The sequence below is a fragment of the Carcharodon carcharias genome, chromosome 22 (assembly GCF_017639515.1).
Source record: "Carcharodon carcharias isolate sCarCar2 chromosome 22, sCarCar2.pri, whole genome shotgun sequence".
Lineage (NCBI taxonomy): Eukaryota > Metazoa > Chordata > Chondrichthyes > Lamniformes > Lamnidae > Carcharodon > Carcharodon carcharias.
The window spans coordinates 3,555,639-3,576,565 of NC_054488.1; the positions used below are offsets into that span (position 1 = coordinate 3,555,639).

The 20,927-nt window shown below is 43.3% G+C and overlaps 1 protein-coding gene across 1 annotated transcript in view; it reads right to left on the minus strand.

The window, feature by feature from the left end:
• Positions 1–1,432: 1,432 nt before the first annotated feature.
• The window catches only part of LOC121293946 (glutamate receptor ionotropic, NMDA 2C-like), a 143,109-nt gene continuing 123,614 nt past the window's right edge, over positions 1,433–20,927 (minus strand). The window contains exons 9-13 of the mRNA XM_041217425.1: positions 18,182–18,342; positions 15,928–16,115; positions 11,616–11,848; positions 7,162–8,622; positions 1,433–1,453 (exon numbers count right to left, since the gene is read on the minus strand). Of these exons, the coding sequence (XP_041073359.1) occupies positions 1,433–1,453; positions 7,162–8,622; positions 11,616–11,848; positions 15,928–16,115; positions 18,182–18,342 (2,064 nt within the window). The remainder of the gene's footprint in view (positions 1,454–7,161; positions 8,623–11,615; positions 11,849–15,927; positions 16,116–18,181; positions 18,343–20,927) is intronic.

Consider the following 20,927-nt stretch of genomic DNA (forward strand, 5'->3'; position numbering starts at 1 on the left):
AGATACTTATCCTTCCATCTTTCAGTCTGTTTGTTGTGGATGCAGATTATCTGGTCCAACTCTTATTTTGGTTCCTTGCACCTGAATTTTCTACCATCTTCTAACCAACGAGACACAATCCCACCCAAACACAAGTGACTTGGTGTGTTTAGTTGCTGTGTGTTGCTCTTGTTAATTTTAGGAAGTTCAGTTATAAAAATGAAGATCAATATGAGAGGCAAAAGTCACCAATTGGAACTGGAATTCAGTGATAGTTCTCCTTTATTTCTCTTTTTATTTTATTGCTACAATTAACACACTGAATGTAAACAACAACTGTCATCACTCAGTACAGAATACACTGACATGGTCCCAACATACAAAGTGACACATTCTGACAAAGGGTCATGGTGAGTTGGGCCAGTTGTACAGCACAGATTGTGTTGTCATGTATGAAAATAAATAGTTCACTGACAGCCTGAAGGAAGGCCCTCTCTGTCTCCCTCTTCCCCTCTCTTTCCCCTGTCTCCTGATTCCTCCCTCCTTTCCCCATCCCATACCTTCACTCCTATGTTCCCTTCTCTTCCCTTTCCCCACCATCCTATCCCATTGTCTCTCTTCCCCCTCCCTCTCCGTCATCCGCATCCGACCTCTCTCTCCTACCCCCCTCCCTCTTCCCCCCTCCCTCTTCCCCCCTCCCTCTTCCCCCCTCCCTCTTTCCCCCCTCCCTCTTTCCCCCTCCTCTGCCCCTCTCACTCCTCACTCAATCTCCCCAACTCTTGCTATTCTCCCCCACCCTGTCTTGTTCTCTGTCTGTGTGTTATATGGAGTGTGTGGGTGTTGTGTCAATGTGATTTAGTGAAGGGCTGTGATAATGAGAGGTAATGAGTGACGCAGGAGTGTGCTGTCAGGATTTGGGTTAGACATATACACAATCAGTGGAGCTGAATATGTGTGAAACTAAAATCTACACAAAGCATGAAACAGGACAGAAAAGAGCCCATTTAGACTGGGCTCCTGTTTCCAATAATGTTTTGGATATGGAGTGTGATATTAATACAGAGAATAGTATTTGTAATGTGTTTGCTGTGGTGAGAGCGGCTGTGTTAGTATCATTAAATACCTGATGTCAAGTGAATAGAGGTACCATTTGCTATAGAAGGAACCGGTTATACAAAAGTTTTGTACTTGAGCACGTACTGACTTAAACACAGCACACAGAAAATAAATCATGTTCAGGACATTGAAACGCTCAGATTAGAATTGGCATCATCAGTTCAATCCAAATGCAGGCCCCGCAAGGGAGGGTGGGGTGGGTCCAGGCACACGATGGGGGTGGGTCCAGGTTTCCGGGGGTGGGGATGAGGGAAGCAGCTGGGGGAGCAAGTCCAGGCCCCAGGGGTTGGGGGGAGGGGGCTGGGGTAGTTCCAGGCCCAGTGTACGATGTGCTGTATCACACTGCCACCGTGGCTTCCTGCAAGGAATAAGCAGAATTGGGGTTATATTAAGAGTCTGGAGCTCCCAATAGGACTGAACCCATCATCACAAAACAAACTTTTTGGGACTGGATCTCCAACAATCGGTTTCAATATTATGCACACAACTCAAAAAATGGTCTTGAAAACAAAATATTTCCCATTTAAACAAACTTTTGGGATAGTGACATGGTAAAGAATCTCAGAATTGAAACTTATTGCTATGTGCATTCAAGAGCCCTGTTAGAACCTTATACAGTCAGAGATCACAGTATAAATAATGTGAGAACTCCATTCACTGAGATCTCATTAACTGTGTAATATCTAAAGTCGATTTAAAGTGTGACCTTTCACAAACTGTAGCGTTAGAATGCAATTTACACAGATCTCTAATGTTATAACATGAGTTGATTCACAATGAGGCCTTGCTGTAATTATGTAATGCCACAATTCACTGAAGTTTCTCAATTCACTCAAGTGGCACTAACTGTGTAATGTTAGAAGGTAAGTTGCACAGAGATCTCATTCTAACAATGTACTTTATTACACAAAACTAGGGCTCATGGGGTTGGGGTAATATATTAACATGAATTGGTTACTGGACAGAAAACAGAGTTGGAGTAAACGGGACATTTGGCAACTGTAACTAGGGCAGTATTGCAAGGTTCAGTACTTGGGTCTCAGCTATTTACAAACTGTATTCATGATTTATGAGGGGACCATGTTTTCTGATGTCATGGAGTTAGATGGGAAAGTTAGTGATGAGGAAGACGTGAAGAGGCTACAAAGGGATATAAACAAGATGGATGAATGAGCAAAAACATGGCAGATGGGATACCAAGTGATGAAATGTGAAGTTATCTACTTTGATAGGAAAAATTGAAAAGTAGAATTTTTTAAACATTGAGACATTAGAAAATGTCACTATTCAGAGGAACTTGGGTGTCTTTGTACACATCACAAAGTTAACATACAGGTACAGCAAGAAATTCGGAATGCAAGTGATATGTTAAGCTTTATAGCAATGGGATTATTATACAGGGCATTGGTAAGCCCACAATTAGAGTATAGTTTTGGTCTCCTTACCTGAAGGAGGTCATACTTGCCTTAGAGGGAGTGCAACAAAGGATCACTAGACTGACTCCTGAGATGAGGCATGTCCTTTAAAGAGAGATTGAGCAGACTAGGTCTATATTTCACAGAGTTTAGAAGGGTGAAAAGTGATCGCATTGAAACATATGAAATTCTTAAGAGGCTTGACAGGGTAGATACTGGGAGAATGTTTCTCTTGGCTGGCACATCAAAAACACACGATCATAGCCTCAGGATAAGGACTTGGCCATTTAGGACTGCGATAAGGAGAAGTTTCTTTACTTGAGGGTTACGATCTTTGGCATTTTCTACCCTTGAAAGAATTGTAGTTGCTCATTCAATATGTATATTCAAGCCAGAGATTGATAGATTTTTGGGCATTGAAGGAATTGAGGAATTTGGGAATAGGGCGGGAAGGTGGAGTTGAAGTAGAAGATCAGGCAAGATCTTATTGAATCATGAAGCAGGCTTGAAGGGCCAAATGGCCTCTTCCTGATCCTATTTCTTATGTTCGTAAGATCTTCATTCACACCGAAATCACACTCCAACTATAATGCTAAAGTTCGATTCACAGAGATCATTGTTTAATATTAGAACTCACAAGTGCTGAGAGAGAGAGAGGAAGCACAAATATTGAAAAGTGCGATCAGTCTGTTAACAGAGAAAGAGAAAAATTGTAAAGTGACATCACCGTACAAGGAAGAAAAGTGGGATAAGTTGCAGGTAAATATTTAATGTGATCTACCTGGAGAGAGCAGCATGAGCCTGATCAACCACAACTGCAGTAACTGGCAGTAGCTCGGACTGTCAGTTCGAAGGTGCAGAAATTGCAGGCTATCGGAAGAGGGTGGGTCAGTCACCTGAACACCTTCATCCAGAAGGCAGTGACGTTCCTTAGATTAGGTACTGCTACAGGTTTTGTTAGTGGTCAAGGACAGGAAGATGGGTGACTGCGAGTCAAAGTAAGGGGATGTCAGATGCAGTGCTGAAGAAGCCTCAGCCTTTGCCCTGATCCAGACAAGGTTCTTGCTGCCGTGTGGATGAGCAAATTGACCACAGCAGCACATTCTACAGAGCCATTCAAGTGGCTGAATTGAAGGAAGATCTCATGATGCACGTTCAGACCAAAATCTTCTCACGAAGGGAGAGAAAGGGAAGGTGGTAGCCACAGAATCAGAATCACAGAATTTTAACAGCACAGGAGGCCATTCAGCCCATTGTGTCTGCACCAGCTCTCCAAATGAGCATTGTTACCTAGTGCCATTAGCCTGCCTTTTTCCCATACCCTTGCACATTGTTTCTATTTAAATAATTATCTAATGCCCTCTTGAATGCCTCGATTGAACCTGCTTCCACCACACTTCCAGGCCGTGCATTCCAGACCCGAACCACTTGTGTGGAAAAGTTTTTTCTCACATCACATTTGCTTCTTTTACAAATCACTTTAAATCTGTGCCCTCTCATTCTTGATCCTTTTACAAGCGGGAACAGCTTCTCCCTATCTACTCTGTCCAGCCCCCTCATGATTTTGAACATCTCTATCAAATCTCCTTTTAGCTGCTTCCTCTCCAAGGAGAACGGTCCCAACCTCTCCAATCTCTCCTCATAGCTGAAGTTTCTCATCCCTGGAACCATTCTTGTAAATCTCTTCTGCTCTCTCTCCAATGTGTTCACACCCTTCCTATAACATGGCACCCAGAACTGTACATAATACTCCAGCTGAGGTCTAACAAGCATCTTATATAAATTCAGCATAACCTCCCTGCTCTTGTACTCTATCCCCCTATTAATAAAGCCCAGGATACTATTTGCTTTATTAACTGCTCTCTCCATCTGTCCTGCCACCTTCAAGGATCTATGCACATATGCACCCAAGTCTTTTTGCTCCTGCACCCCATTCAAAATTTCTTATTTTATATTGTCTGTCCATGTTCTCCCTACCAAAATGCATCACCTCACATTTCTCCACATTGAATTTCATCTACCACCTACCTGCCCACTCCACCAACCTGTCTATGTCATATGTAATGATAGGCGATGGGACATTCAGAAGATCGATATACAGAGCTTTCTGAGGTTGTAAGCAATATATCTTCTAATTATTTTTTGGAGTGCATGGGTGATTTGTGGGCTCTTTAATTTTTTTTATGATCACACAGTCATGGTAACTTAAAGGGGTTAACTTGTGTGCAGCCTGTGTGGGGATCTTTGTTGGTTTAGAGGAACACTGTTGTATTTAGTAGGGCAGATAAAGGGGAGCCAGTGGATGTAGTATATTGGATTTTTGAAAAAAAAAATCTGGAAAGGTTCCACACAAGAGGTCATTACCCAAAATTGAGGCTCATAGGATTAGGGGAAATACATTAGCATGGAATGAGCATCAGTTAAAGGACAGAAAACAAAAAGTAGGAATAAATAAGCTCCTTAGGCAGCACCTTCCAAACCCATGGCTGTTACCATCTAGAAGTACAGGGGCAGCAGACACATGGGAACATCACCACCTCCAAGTAACACACCATCCTGACTTGGAAATATATCACCGTTCCTTCACAATCGCTGGGTCAAAATCCTGGAACTCTCTCCCTAACAATATTGTGGCTGTATCCACACTACATGGACTGCAGCAGTTCAAGAAGGCAGCTCACCACCACCACCTTCTCAAGGGCAATTAGGGAAGCCCACATTCCGTAAATGAATTTTTAAATAAATGATACTTTTCAGGATGGCAGGGTGTAGCTGGTGGAGTGCCACAAGGAGCTGGTCTTGGGTCTCAGCTATTTCAAATCTATAAAGAATTATATATATCAAGTGCAATGTATCCAAGTTTGCTAAAGATTTAAAGGTAGTTTGGAAGATAAGCTGTGAGGAGGATGTAAAATGGTAGCAAAGGGAGATAGATAGGTTAAGTCAGTGGGCAAGAACATGGCAGATGTTATACAATGTGACAAAGTTTGAAGTTATCCACTATGGTAGGAAAAATGAAAAAGCAGAATATTTTTTAAATGGTAAGACTGGGAAATGTTTGTATTCAGACAAAGCTGGGTGTCCTTGTACAGAACCTTACCACCTAAGTCCAGCAAGCGATTAGAAAAGCAAATGTTATGTTAGCAAAGGGATTGAAGTATAAGAGTAAAGAAACCTTATTACAGTTATACAGAGTCTTGGTGAGGTCATTGTTTAGATTTGATCTCCTATACCTAAGGAAGGATACACTTGCCTAAGTGGGAGTGCAATGAAGGTTCACTAGATTGATTCCTGGGATGAGGGAGTTGTCCTATGAGGTGAGATTGAGTAGAATATGCCTATATTCCCCACATCTAAAACTCTTAAGGGGGTTGACAGGGTAGATGTTGAGAGGCTGTTTCCTCTGGCTGGGGAATCTAGAACATGGGGTCACAGAACAAGGGGTTGGCCATTTAGGACTGAAATGAGGAGAAATTTCTTTACACAAAGGGTTGTGAGCCTTTCGAATTCTTCACCTTAGAGAGCTGTGAATGCTCAGCCATTGAAAATATTCAAGGCAGAGATCAATAAACTTTTGGAACTGAGAAAATTAAGGTATATGGGATAGTGCATGTGGAGTTGAGGCATTTCAGCCAAGATCATATTGAATGGCAGAGCAGGCTCAAAGGGTCAAATGGCTTATTCCAGTTGCTATTTCTCATGTTCTTCTTAGTTGTCTCTCTCTTGCTGCATTATGTTAGAACTCAACTCACTCCAAGATCCGTGCAATTGAGTGATGTTGGATCTCTGTTCAGGAGTGCCTGAGATTGGATATGATTGTGTCAGAGAAAGATTCTGCAATCATTCCAAACTGCTGCAAGGAGAAATACATGTTTGAGACTCTGTGTTGAGAGTACTGACAGCACCAAGCGGCACAGCATGATACCTCGTGCTAGTATACACAGTGTCTGTGTAAGGTCAGTGACATTGACCTCAGTGATGACTCAGTCCCTGAATCCACTCATAGGGACATGGTGGGGCAGCTCTGCTCTGCAATAGTTCACTCTATGGAAACATTTTGAAATATTTTGCTGTGATCAGCTTGTGTATGAATGCAAGGATTATATTTGTTATAAAATGTTGGCACAGCTTGAGGTGCAGGCAGTCCTTGGTCAAACTTGGCAGCTGCTGCTATTCAATTGAGATCAAGAGAAGCTCGGTACATGTGACAAACACACTGGATATTTTTTTATCAGATTTGAAAACCCCCAAAATGGATGCTTTATTTCTACAGAAATAGATCTCATCTCCCAAGAGAGAACCACAGCTCTGAGTCCGGTGTCTCTTTCACTCTATCCTCAATTGAATTCATATTCCTTTGCCCCCCAGCACTTCCTGCTCACTCACCTGAGACCCACTTGGTTGTCATGACATCTTTTTCCCATGTAGGATTATGGCTGTATAGCCCAGGTGTTGGTGACTGGAAGAGTTAGTGTGGGAAAAAATGTCATTTCAACCCAGATGGCTATCAGTAATCAAGATGTGATCTGGTTGGAGACAGAAGGAAAGGTTGGAAAACACTCAAAGTAATTGAACTGAGACAGGGATCACTGAATGAAAGAAAGGTTTTCACTCCTGGAGTTTAATTCTTTAAATTTTACTGAATCTATACCTCAGATTCAAGGCTGGAAAACTTTGCACACGATTTTCTCAAATGAGAGCAACTGACTCCTGCTCTTCCAGCCTCCAGCCCCTGGCTTCCGCTGGCTCTCATCTCATGGTGGATCATTCTGCTCCTGCCATCTGTGGGCCCCCCCACAGGACTGTCCTGGGGTGCGGTCCTTTTATCCAAGTACTTCATCACAATGCCTCTGTCGGTGGATCGGTGTCCAGACCCAATCAACCAATTGAAGTGTTGGGAGCCCACCTGGCGATGCCAGACATACATGGAGGGACCAGGACAGGGACGTAACCATGAATGTTGGTGTAGCTGTTTGGAAGCATGTCGTAGAGCAGCGGAGTTTTGTAGACATGCCTCTCTGTATGAAGGGAGCCTGGCAGACTGAGAATACTTGTGTCTGCTTGGTGAACTAGAGTACAAGTGCATCTTGTCACGGCCAGGGAGCCCTTCTCTTAGACCTGAGGGCTGCCTGAGAGTGTGCCGTGTTGGCTCTAGGATCTCCCTGTTTAGACTGGAGAATAAGTCATCAATTTCTCCTCGTGGTCCTGACTTTTCCAAGTTTCCTTTTCTGTCTTGGAATCTCAAGTTTTCCTCCGGTTCTCTTGTTGCTTTGATATATGAAGATCGTCTGCTCAGTGAACTTAATTCCCCAGACTGTGTCCCGGAGTAAAGTCTGATACAGGAACCACGGTTGGTCTGGTTGGGATATGACACTGGAGGGAGCAGATTTCCCATTCGCCATTTCTCATTGAATCCAATACAAGATTTCACTGCAGGCACAGTCTTTGTCCGATTCCGAGAGCCAACATTCCCTGCAGAGCAACTGGCCAATTTCCTACAAGGCAAGGATAGTCTTCTTGTGAAATATTTTCTGTTGTAAATGTCCTGGTAATGTAATTCATTATTGCCGATAAATGGAATATAAGGAGACCTTAAGTCATTAACTTCACTCCCCCCGGTCTGTTGGGAGTGCATAGGGACTTCAGTTGGTGGAATGGGATAAGGGTTGTGGATTACAGTTACAGGTTTTGAAGCTAGATATTTGCCATCTGACCTGCTGTGGTGTTTAATTATTGGTCGATCTGACCGTCTTGTCTCCCGTTCCGAAGCCAGCGTTGGAGATAATGATGCTGGAAGGCAGCGAAGTTGGTGTCTGCTGGGAATATAAGGAACAGAAAGTTGTTTGCTGCCCTTGGCCTGTGATCCTTCAATCTGTTGTGATGGTGCTTTAGGGAATCTGTTTGCGAGGTTTTCACCTGCGCGTGTCCAATGCTCGATTGTCTTTGTTGCATTCTCCAAGGAAGTTTCCACGTTTGTAGATGAGACTAAGTCTTTGGCTGCCTGCAACATCTTCAACATGTTGGCTTGAGAAAAGCTCGAAGAGACAATGGGAGAGGCCACATGAAGTGGGCTGGAGACTTCCTGTACACCACTGAAACAGCTGTAAATTCCCTGAAAAACAGACAACCTTGTTACAATTCTGTAGAACTTTCGAAGGCAGGTCAATTGAAACCCTTTCACCCCACCAGCCAGCTGAAAGATCATCTCTCCAATCCCAATATGGTTTACTTATGCGATAACGATCAGAAAATTTGAATTTGTCAAAGTGAAGTGAGATATTTCACTTCTGGAGAATCCTTGCACCTAATGTCTGCACTCCCAGGTCAGGGGTTAGATACAGAGTAAAGCTCCCTCTCCAATGTCCCCACTAAACACTCCCAGGACAGGTACAGCACGGGGTTAGATACAGAGTAAATCTCCCTCTACACTGTCCCCATCAAACACTCCCAGGACAGGTACAGCACGGGGTTAGATACAGACTAAATCTCCCTCTACACCGTCCCCATCAAACACTCCCAGGACAGGTACAACACGGGGTTAGATACAGAGTAAAGCTCCCTCTACACTGTCCCCATCAAACACTCCCAGGACAGGTACAGCACGGGGTTAGATACAGAGTAAAGCTCCCTCTACACTGTCCCCATCAAACACTCCCAGGACAGGTACAGCAAGAGGTTAGATACAGAGTAAAGCTCCCTCTCCAGTGTCCCAAACACTCTGATGACAACAAGGTAATGATTCTTTCTAAGCCTCAGTAGGATACAGTGTTCCCAAGACTTAATTCACCTTTAATTTGTAGAATTCAACCTGACCATGCACTCCTTACTGACCATGCATCCCTTACTGACCGTGCTATTTGAAAAGCTTGCCTCTGTAAATGACCTGCCTCTTAGGACCAATTTTAATATTGCCAAATTTGCTGATGACACCAAACTGGTTGGGAACATAATTTATGAGGAGAATGCAAGGGGGTTTCAAGAGGACTTGAACAGGCTAAGTGAATGGGCTAGAACATGGCAGAAGGAATATAATGTGAATAAGCGTGACGTTATTCACTTTGACAGAAAGGCAGAATGTTTCTTCAATGGTGAGAGGTTGGGAAGTGCAGGTGTCCAAAGGAACCTGGGTTTCCTTGTTCACGAGTCACTAAAAGCCAGCATGCAGGTGCAGCAGCGATTAGGAAGGTAAATGTATGTTGGCCTTCATCACAAGAGGATTTAAGTACAGGAGTAAAGATGTCTTGCTGCAGCTGCTTAGAGCCTTGGGGAGACTGCACCTGGAGTATTGTACAAAGTTTTGGTCTCCTTATCTAAGGAAGGATATACTTGCCAAAGAGGGAGCTCAACGGAAGCTCACCAGATTAATCCCTGGGAAGGTGGGATTGTTTATGAGGAGAGATTAGGGAGACTGGGTCTGTATTCGCCAGAGTTTCAAAGAATGAGAGGTGAGCTCATTGAAACTTATAAAATTCTTACAGGGCATGACAGGGTGGATTTAGATGTTCCCCCCTGGCTGGTGAGTCTAGAACCAGGGGACAGTGTCTCAGGATAAGGTGTCGGCTGTTTAAGACTGAGATGAGGAGGAATTTCTTCACTCAGAGGATGGTGAATCTTTGGAATTCTCTACCCCAGAGGGCAGTGGAAGCTCAATCATTGAGTATTTACAAGACAGAAGTTGATAGATTTCTGGAGAGTAATGACAGCAAGGGATATGGAGATAGCGGGGGAAAGTGGCATTGAGGGAGATGATCAGCCATGATCAAACTGAATAATGGAGCAGGCTCAATGAGCTGAATGGCCTACTCCTATTCCAATGTTCCTGGGATATAACTTTGTGTATGAGGTATCATAGTCCCTCAAACTCTCTTCACTACTCAAAGGCAGTGAATTCAACATTACTGACAGATCCCCTGACATTCTGGGGCCTCAGAACAATGCCCTCCTCAGAATAAAGCAAAGAAGTCATGAGGCAGGCTTTAGGACCTAGCTTTACATCTGCACTCCACTTCCTGCTTTGTTATTCCAGCTCCTGCAGGAATGGAGGGAGGGGGCTCCTAAACTTGGGGAGGTCTTGCAGTGTGGAGGCCTCTCATTGGGATGGCGCCATAGTTGAGGGGGTGGTCCTGTGATTGAAGTATTCATCATTAGGGGTGCTCTTGCACTGGGGCATCCTGTGTTTGAGGATCCTTTATTGGGAAGGGGTGGTCCTGCATTTGGAGACATCCTGTTGTGGAGCCTCCTGATAGAGGGTTGGCCTGTATTTGGGCTGCGTGGTATTGTATTAAAGTCCTGTTCTGGGGGTGGGTGAGGAACTAGCCTTTCCTTCCAAAAGAAAAACCAGTAAAAACTTGGCAATGGCTGGTACTGGTCCAAACTGCTCTTGTGGACCTTAAAATGGAATCCCAGTTTGGTCCAATACCAACTATTACCAAGTTTTACTGGATGTTCTTTCTGTTTTGTAAATTGGATTCCTAGAATTTAATACAGGATCAAATTGCTGGCCAATTAGAAAATTATGAACAGTTTGAGCTAATAATCACAAATTTCCAAAGGACAGGCTGTACTTGACTAACCTTACAGTGTTCTTTAAAGAAAAGCCCAGAATAGTAGCAAATATGTGGCTGGTTTTTAAAAATATTTGATAAGGTCTCACAGAATACCAATTTCTGACATAACAATGGAACTGGAAGTTCTCAGGAATGTGAGATGGTGGCACCTGGGGATCGAGTTGAATGCAAGACTGCAAGTTTCTGGTGAGTGGTTATTCACAAGAGTCTGCATTGGGGAAGGATATTAGAGTTAAACTGATTTACAAGAGACATCGCTAGGTGATCAGAGTAAACTTTTCGACAGTGGACCTCAGGGTTACATTGACCACATCAGCTTCAGAATCATTCCAGCAATCTGCTGAATGGTTCAAGATTGAGTGGAGCAGTGACACTCTGGGAGACTGGTTAGTGTGAGTCCACATGCAGTGACCCCCTCCTCCCGTTAATTGTATGTCTTATCTATTTGCATTCTGCACCTGCCCCTTACCCCCACTGTCAAATGCTTTGTACCCACTCTGCCCAGTTTCCCTTAACCACCCTGTCCTATGTATCTTACCCTACTGATTGCCAGCAGAAAATCTGTCTTGCTGGATTTCTTTACATGATGTCTCAGCTTCCAGTACACCAAATGCTCCCAGGCGAAGACCAGCAGACTGAGGCCCATGGCCACCAGGAGCATGTAGAACACACCGGCCATGTTATCAATGTCCAGTTTGCTACTCATCGCCTCGTTCTTCTCATTCTCACAGATTCCGGTCAGCCAGACCGTGTGGAGTTTGTGTGTGTCTCCTATAGGAAAAGGAATAGAGGAAAATGTTTATTGATTAGACTGGGTGGGATATTAAAGGGTAAGGGGAGTGAGGGGGACAGTGGGATTAGACTGGGTGGGTTTTCACAATATTTATAGCACACAAACAGATTCTTACGCCCTACAGGACCATAAGGTTTTTATACATCATACAAGTCTCCTTCCATCTGTATTAATCTCACTCCATCAATATAACCTTCTGTTCCTTTCCTCCACATGTATTTATCTACCATCCCCTTAAATGTCTCAATGCTAATCACCTCAACCACTCCCTGTAGTAGCGAGTCCCACATGTCCTGTACACAAAAAGCAGGGCAAATCCAACCCAGCCAATTACCGCCCCATCAGTCTACTCTCGATCATCAGTAAAGTAATGGAAGGGGTTATCAACAGTGCTATCAAGCGGCACTTGCTTAGCAATAACCTGCTCACTGACACCCAGTTTGGGTTCTGCCAGGGCCACTCAGCTCCTGACCTCATTACAGCCTTGGCTCAAACATGGACAAAAGAGCTGAACTCCCTAGGTGAGGTGAGAGTGACTGCCCTTGACATCAAGGCAGCATTTGACTGAGTGTGGCATCAAGGAGCCTTGGCAAAACTGGAGTCAATGGGAAACGGGGAAAACTCTCTGTTGGTTGGAATCATACCTTGCACAAAGGAAGATGGTTGTGGATGTTAGAGGTCAGTCATCTCAGCTCCAGGACATCACTGCAGGAGTTCCTCAGGGTAGTGTCCTAGGCCCAACCATCTTCAGCTGCTTCATCAATGACCTTCCTTCCATCATAAGGTCAGAAGTGGGGATGTTCATTGATGACTGCACAATGTTCAGCACCATTCGTGACTCCTCAGGTACTGAAGCAGCCTGTGTCCAAATGCAGCAAGAACTGGACCATATCCAGGCTTGGGCTGACAAGTGGCAAGTAACATTCGCACCACACAAGTGTCAGGCAATAACCATCTCCAATAAGAGAGAATCTAACCATCACCCCTTGATGTTCAATGGCATTACCATCACTGAATCTCCCACTATCAACATCCTGGGGGTTACCATTGATCAGAAACTGAACTGGACTAGCCATATAAATACTGTGGCTACAAGAGCAGGTCAGAGGCTAACAATCATGCGACAAGTAACTCACCTCCTGACTCCCCAAATCCTACAAGGCACAAGTCAGGAGTGTGATGGAATACTCCCCACTTGCCTGGATGAGTGCAGCTCCCACAACACTCAAGAAGCTGGACACCATCCAAGACAAAGCAGCCCACTTGATTGACACCACATCCCCAAACATTCACTTCTTCCACCACGGACACACATTAGCAGCAGTGTGTACCATCTACAAGATGCATTGCAGGAACTCACCAAGGCTCCTTCAACAGCACCTTCCAAACCCATGACCTCTACCCTCTGGAAAGACAAGGGCAGCAGGTACGTGGGAACACCACCACCTGGAAGTTCCCCTCCACATCACTCCCCATCCTGACTTGGAAATATATCGCCGTTCCTTCACTGTCACTGGGTCAAATCCTGGAACTCCCTTCCTAACAGCACTGAGGTGTACCTACACCACATGGACTGCAGTGGTTCAAGAAGGCAGCTCACCACCACCATCTCAAGGGCAATTAGTGATGGGCAATAAATGCTGGCCCAGCCAGTTAAGACCACATCCCATGGATGAATAAAAAAAAACATTCTAACCACATTCCTTCTGTATTCCCTATTGGATTTATTAGTGACTATTGTATATTATTGGACTGTAGTTTTGAACACCTTGTAAGTGAACATATCTCTTCTATGTCTACCCTTTCAACCCTTGTCATAATCTTAAAGGCCTCTATCAGATTTCCACTCAACATTCTCTTTTCTAGAGGACAAAACCACAGTCTATTGATTGTTGCTGCCAGGTATGACCTCTCTGTTTTGACATAATTCTGGTAAATCTTTTTGCACCTTCTGCTGTGCCTCTATCCATTTTATGATATGGAGACAGGAACTGTTCACACCAAGATTCAATACATGCTTAACATAATTTCTCTGCTTTTCAATTAAATCACTCTAGAAATGAATCCCAGTGATTTGTTTACCTTTTTTATGCCCTTATTCATCTAATTTACTGCTTTCAGTAATTTGTGTATCTTTACTCACAGGCCCCTCTGTTTCTCTATCATCATTTTGACACTTTGGGGCTGGATTTTTGCTGTGAGGCTGGTAGCTCAAGTTGGAAAATTTCCTGGCTCGGTGGACCCACCTCTGTTTAAAGAACCCTATTAGACCCAATTTTTGCTTCAGGAAGATGGGGGTGGGATTGAGTCAGGCCCATCAACCTCGGAAGCAGGCAGCCATGGGGGTGGGGGGTGGGGGCACGAGAACAGATGGTTAGAAGGCCTGCCTCGGTTCTCTGCGACTTTATTGCAATTTTAGAAGCTGTTATGCCCATTAGCCCCTACCCCTCACACTCCCTCACCCCATCCCCCATGAAGTCCAGGCAAACTCATGCCACTGTCCATTCCCCATGCCCCATCATACTCCTATGCCCTCTTCATGCCTATTCATGCTCTCTACCCACCCCGTGTCCCCTCATGCCGCCATGCCACCTCCTTAGCCACATCCAGTATCCACCATGGACAGACCTCAGGAGCCATGTGATGAAGAGAAAAATAAACTTCAAACAATCTAATACAGCTCTCACTCATACATACTTGATAAGGAAACAAACTCTGATTCATGGAACTCATTCAAAGCTTTTAAATCTCAAGTATTCAATCTCTTATAAAAACAAACAAACCTCTATTCAGATCCCACATCAGCCAGCTAATCCTTTAGTAGCCTCTTTAAACCGTCAATCAAACAGTGAACTCAGAAACCCCTGCTGAGTTGATTGTAGCTGTTTTGGATAAGCATTCATAATGACATAATACTAGCTCTAGAGAAATGTCAACAAATAACTCTATTAAAACCACATGGACAGATGGTAATGTGTTTTTCTAATCTACACCAGGTGGCCTGAAGTTCAAAGCAGTCCAGCCGATGGTGTTTGTTTAATTTTCACTGACAGCTCTTTGTTCCAAATATAAAATTCAAGGGTTTTAAAAAGATCATGACACTTAAACAGACCTTATCTGCCCTTCAAGAGTGTTTACATCTATTCCATCAGTTCGTGACTCCCACACTAATGCCATTGGACCAACCAAAATTTGAACTCAGCACTAAGTTCAAGTGGCCCTGTTGAGTTGGGTCTCCAGCCTGTGTGAGTAACACCCCACTCCCTTCTCCCTGCCAGCAAAATTGATCTGCTGAAAATGGGGGCATGTCTTCCACATCTGGATCACACCTGTTTAAATCCAGTTCTTAAATTCTGTGGAGTGTGTGGCCTCCTTAATCTTCCAACTCTAATGCACCACCTTATCTATATTGAACTTCAATTATTAATTCCACACCTATTCTATAAGTTTATTAATATCTTCCTGTAATGTGTCCTCTCATTTAACTATATCCTACAATTTGGTGTCATCCCCAAATTTTGAAACTTTACTTCTAATTCCTGAGTCCAAATCATTCATGTGAATATTGAAAGCAACAATCTCAGCACTGATCCCTGTGGAACATCACTTCCCAGTTTGAGTAACTACCTTTAACCTTTAACCCCTATTTTCTGTTTTCTTTTCTGTGGTCTGCTTGTTATCCGTTCTGTTACTTGTCCTCTAACTTGTGACCTTGGTCATGAGTCTCGTATGGGTTACCTTAGCGAATGGCCTTAAAGGGTATTAAAATATAGCAGGGGTGTAGGATTAGATTGGCTGTCATGTTGAGTTTGGAGAGAGTGGGGTTAAACTGGTTGAGGTAGTCCACTATACCCTTATTTGGCTTAACATCTATTTTGGACTAATTACAGCTTTGTACTGTACCTTCATTGGGATGTTTCTAGTGACATTATGGTTTGATTTTTGGATTGACTGCAGTCTGTGCTTTGCTCCTGACTAAATTAGGGTGAAAATGCAAAAATTCAAAGTTCATCTCCTCTTCCTTGCCATGAAAATGTAGATTTAAAGCCTAACTTACCATCACCCAGGAACTGTAACAGGGCCAGGTCAATGGCTCTCTTCCACTTGGAGTTCTTCTGTAGAGCTATCCCATAGCCAGTTGTTGCAAACACTTTGCCACTTCCAATGGTAACGAGCTTACAGCCCTCATCCTTCCCAGCCATGTAATTGAGAACAGCTGCATCATAAATAAAGGCATCAAGCTTCCTGCAAGAGGGAAAATACATCAACTGGAAACATTGGAGCAGGAGGAGGCCATTCAGCCCTTCAATTCTGTTCCGCCACTCAATTAGATCATGCACGGTCTAATTAACCATGTCTTGCTCTGTAGCCCTTAATATCCTTACTCAACAAAAATCTATTTATGCCAGTCGACTTTCAACCTCAACACTTTTTTGTGGGAGCAAGTTTCAGATTTCCATTACCCTTTGTGTGAAGAAGTGCTTCCTGATATCACCTCTGAATGGCCTTGGCCTAAATTTAAGGTTCTGTTCCCTTCTTTTGAATTCCTCCACTAGAGGAAATAGTTTCTATTGATCCTATCATCTCCATTAATCACCTCAATGGATCCTTTAACCAGAGGAGCAGGAGTGCTTTCCCCCAGATTCCCCTCAGCTACTTCCACCCATCAGACTCTCTCAACTCCCCCACATGGTCAGAGTTTGCAATCCCAGAGTTTGAAGGAAAGACCTGCGCCAAATCTCTTCCCACACCCCTACAATCGCTTACCAAACTTGTCCCATCATATTAGGGCCAGTCTCTCAAAAGAAGCCTGGCCAAGGTCTTGTTCAAGGACAAAATAGCACAAATAATCAATTATCCTATGAAAACACCCCACCATTCTATTTAGACCAGCTATTGCTTCACCGTAATGCTCACACACCTTTAGAGATGTATGACCTGGAATACTCAGATCCCTTTCTTTCTCAGTGTCTTTGATGCTTTCCCCTGAAGTGCATGTTTAGCATTTTCCAGCCCACATGCATAAAACTGCAATTTTCCAAATTAAATATTATTTGCCAGTCACGAAACCAATTCCGCAACATATTGAGATCAGCCTGAAGGAGTTGAGTATTTTATACAGTCCTAAGGCTCACACAGATCTTTGTATCATCTATAAATTCACAGATATTGTTGAAAAAAGATACGTTGCACTCATCGAGACAGTTGCAAGAATGCCAAATTTCCAAAGGGAGCGACTAGTCACCCAGAGACCCAGGGTAATACTCTGGGGACCAGGGTTCGAATCCCACCACAGAGAGATGGTGGAATTTGAATTCAATAAAAATCTGGAATTAAAAGTCTAATGAAGACCTTAAACCATTGTTGATCATTATAAAAAACCGTCTGGTTCACTCATGTCCTTCCCCTTCCCCTTAAGGGAAGGAAATCTGCTGTCTTTACCTGGTCTGGCCTACATGTGATCCACACCCACAGCAATGTGGTTGACTCTTAAATGCCCTCTGAACAAGGGCAATTAGGGATGGGCAATTAATGCTGGCCCAGCCAGCGATGCAAACATTCCATGAATGAATAAAAGAAACAATTTAGACTGCGTGAGATTGGCTGGCAAGTCGACTCTGATTGGTTGAGGCATTGCAGGGAGAATGCACTAGGGATCTATGCCTCCCCACACTTTTGTTTAATTCTAAAAAGGACATATTCCTTTTGCCTGCAGAGGACAGGCCCCTGCCTATGAATTTATGTGACTTTAGCAAGTGTAAGTGAGCCACTTTGGCAGCCTGACTGATAATCTTAAACTGATTTAGAGAGGATACAGAAAAGGTTTAGTAGGATGGTTCCAGGGATGAGGGGCTTTAGTTATGTGCATAGATTTGAGAAGCTGAGGTTATTGTCCTTATAGAAGAGAATGTTGAGAGGAGTTTTGATAAAGGTGTTTAAAATCATGAAATCAATCTAGACAGAGTAGATAGGGAGAAACTGTTCCTATTGATGGAAGGGTTGAGAACCAGAGGACACCAATTTAAGGTGATTGGCAAAAGAAGCACCGGTGACATGAGGAAAACTGTTTTTTAAACAGCAAGTGATTAGGGCCTAGAACGCGCTGCCTGAGAGTGTTGTGGAGACAGATTCAATCATGGTTTTCAATAGGAAATTGGATAAGCACTTGAAGAAAAAATAATTGCATGTCTATGGGGAAAGGATGGGGGAATTGGGATTGGCTGATTTGCTCTCACAGAGAACAAGCATGGACTCAGTGGGCTGAATGTTCTCCTTCGGTGATTCTATACTGATGAGATCCTACAGCTTACCCTGATTTTAAACTGGCAAGAGCGTCTGCCACAGAACGTTGATTATATTTGGTCATGTGGGAGTGCATGTCTGGATAGTTGTTCTTGATATTGCGTTCAGTGCTTCCATTGGGAACTGTACCGAATCGGAATGGCGGATAGTGGTCCTGGGGCTTCTGAAACTGATCACAACAAAACATAATTAGAACGTCACCTATGAACAAATCCCCGAGACTCATCTCACTCTTTTTTCACCTTCCTGTTAACAACCTGAGATGAGAGGGAAGAACAACATCAAGATTTTCAATAACCACTACCTTCTCAAGGACAATTAGGGACGGGCAATAAATGCTGGCCCAGCCAGCGACACCCACATCCCACGAATGATTAAAAAAGGCTCTCTCCAAAAACCCACTTCACACTGATTGACAAAGAGTTATAGCCACCATCTTTGGAATTCATAGTTCAAACTGGGTGATGGTAAACATAGTATTTACAGATGAGGGGATCCATTTGGCCCACCAAGGTCACCCACCACAAACACCCCAAGACTCTCTTCAACACCCCAAGATTTCTCGAGACTCCCCCTAACAACCTAAGGCTCTGCCACTGCTGCATCCCCAAACACTTCCACCATTCTGCCCAAAGCCTACTCCAAGTATGGCTCACTCTGCCTGAAATAGGGTTTCCTTGTATCAGTCCTAAAGTTACTATTTACTAATTTGAACCTATGCCCCCTTGTCCTTTTGCCATTATTTAATTGAAAATAGTATTTTAGATCAACTTTTTCCATACCCTTAATTATCTATGACACTATTATAAAGTCATCAGAATATTAAGGAAGGAGGAGACCGTTCAGTACCTCAAGTTTGTTCTGCCATTCAGTTAGGTTATAGTTAATCTGCACCTCTACGCTATTCATCTGCCCTTGATCCATTATTTTGATATCCTTGCTTAATAAACACCTACCTGTCTCAGTCTTGAAAGCTGCAATTGCCCCCCTGCATTAACAGCTATTTGGGGGAACGAGTTCCAGATTTCCCTATTGCAATGGCTTTTGATAAGATGCTATGTAAAAGATTCATTTGCAAGGTAAGGGCTCATTGTTTTGGAAATAATATGTTAAAATGGATAGAGGATTGGTTAATGGGCAGGAAGTGGGGATAAACAGGGCATTTTAAAGTTGGCAGGCTGTGACTGGAAGGGTGCTGCAAGACTCAGGGCTGAGGCTTCCCTATTAATGACTGAGGGGTATGTATCCAGGTTTGCTGACCATACAACCCATACACACTGAGTCGTGAGGAGGACACAAAGTGGCTGCAAAGAGTTATAGACAGATTGAGTGAACAACGTGGTGACATATGGAGTATGATGTGGGAAAGTGTGAGATTATTAACCTTGGTTTGAAAAAAGGCAGAATATTTTTAAAATGGTGAGCAACTTTTAATTGTTGGTATTCAGAGGGACTTGGGTATCCTTGTAAAAGAAACACAAAGTTAGCGTGCAGGTACAGCAAGCAATTAGGAAGGTATATGGTATGCTGGTCTTTATTGCAAGGAGAGTGGAGTAGTAGAGCGAGCAAGTTTTTCTATAATTGTACAGGGTTTTGGTAAAGATTACACTTTGAGTGCTGTGGGCAGTTTTGGTCTCCATATTTAAAGATGTACTTGCCTTGAAGGTGGTACAGTGAACGTTCACTAGGTGCGAGAGGGCTGTCCTATGATGACAGAGTGGATTGAGCCTATACTCTGAGCTGAGAAATGTATAAGGTTTTGAGTGAGCTGGACAGGGTAAATGCTGAGTGGCTGTTTCCCCCTAGCTGAACTAGGGGGCAGTGTTAGGATAAGGGGTTGATCATTTAAGACTGAGATGAGGGTTGTGAATCTTTGGAATTTTCTACTCCAGAAGGCATTGCTCAGTCATTGAATGTTTTTAAGGCTGAGATTGATAGAGTTTTGGAGTCTAAGGGAATCAAGGGACATGGGGATAGGGTTGGAAAGTGGAGAAGATCAGTCATAACCTTATTGAAAGGCACAACAGGCATTAGGGACTTTATGCTTTTAAATCATTTTAAAACCATCAAATCAGATCATCCCTTAATCTTCTGTACACAAGGGAATGTGAGTCAACTCTATACAAAAGCCCTTCATAATTTAATCCACTAAGTCCCCGTGTCATTATGGTGAAACTGCACCCCATCCAAGGCCAGTTTATTCTTCCTGTGTACAGTGCCCAGATCTACAGGTGCCAGGATCTGGCAGATTCTGATTTTGAACAGGTAAAAAGGACATCATGTTACCAGTCAACCTCCTTCCATGAATCACAACAACATATTGCGAGCAATATTCCCTGCAATGTTTTGTTGTCTGTGGCCAGTTTTATCAATGAATCCTCTTCCATTGTTTCAGTATTTAACATAGAGCAAGAGCTGCAAGGTACCTTCCAGGCTGCTGCATGTGCTGATCTTTGCCAGAGTTAACGGTTTCAAGTAAGCACAAGATTCTTGTGCACAGTGTCAGAACCACGTATCCTCAAAGTGATCCAGGAGCTAAGAATTTGTGTGTGTGCACACAGATAGCCCCCTTTTATTTTGCAAATGATTTAATTTAAAAATAACCAGCATCAAAGCTTTAGTCTTAAACAGGATAAACATATTAGTTTATTACAAAAACACCGCTGTGAACTATTTAAGGAAAAGTGATGACATTATTACTGAATATACAGATACAAAGATTAAAATGCAGATAATGGAAAAAAGGTACTTAAA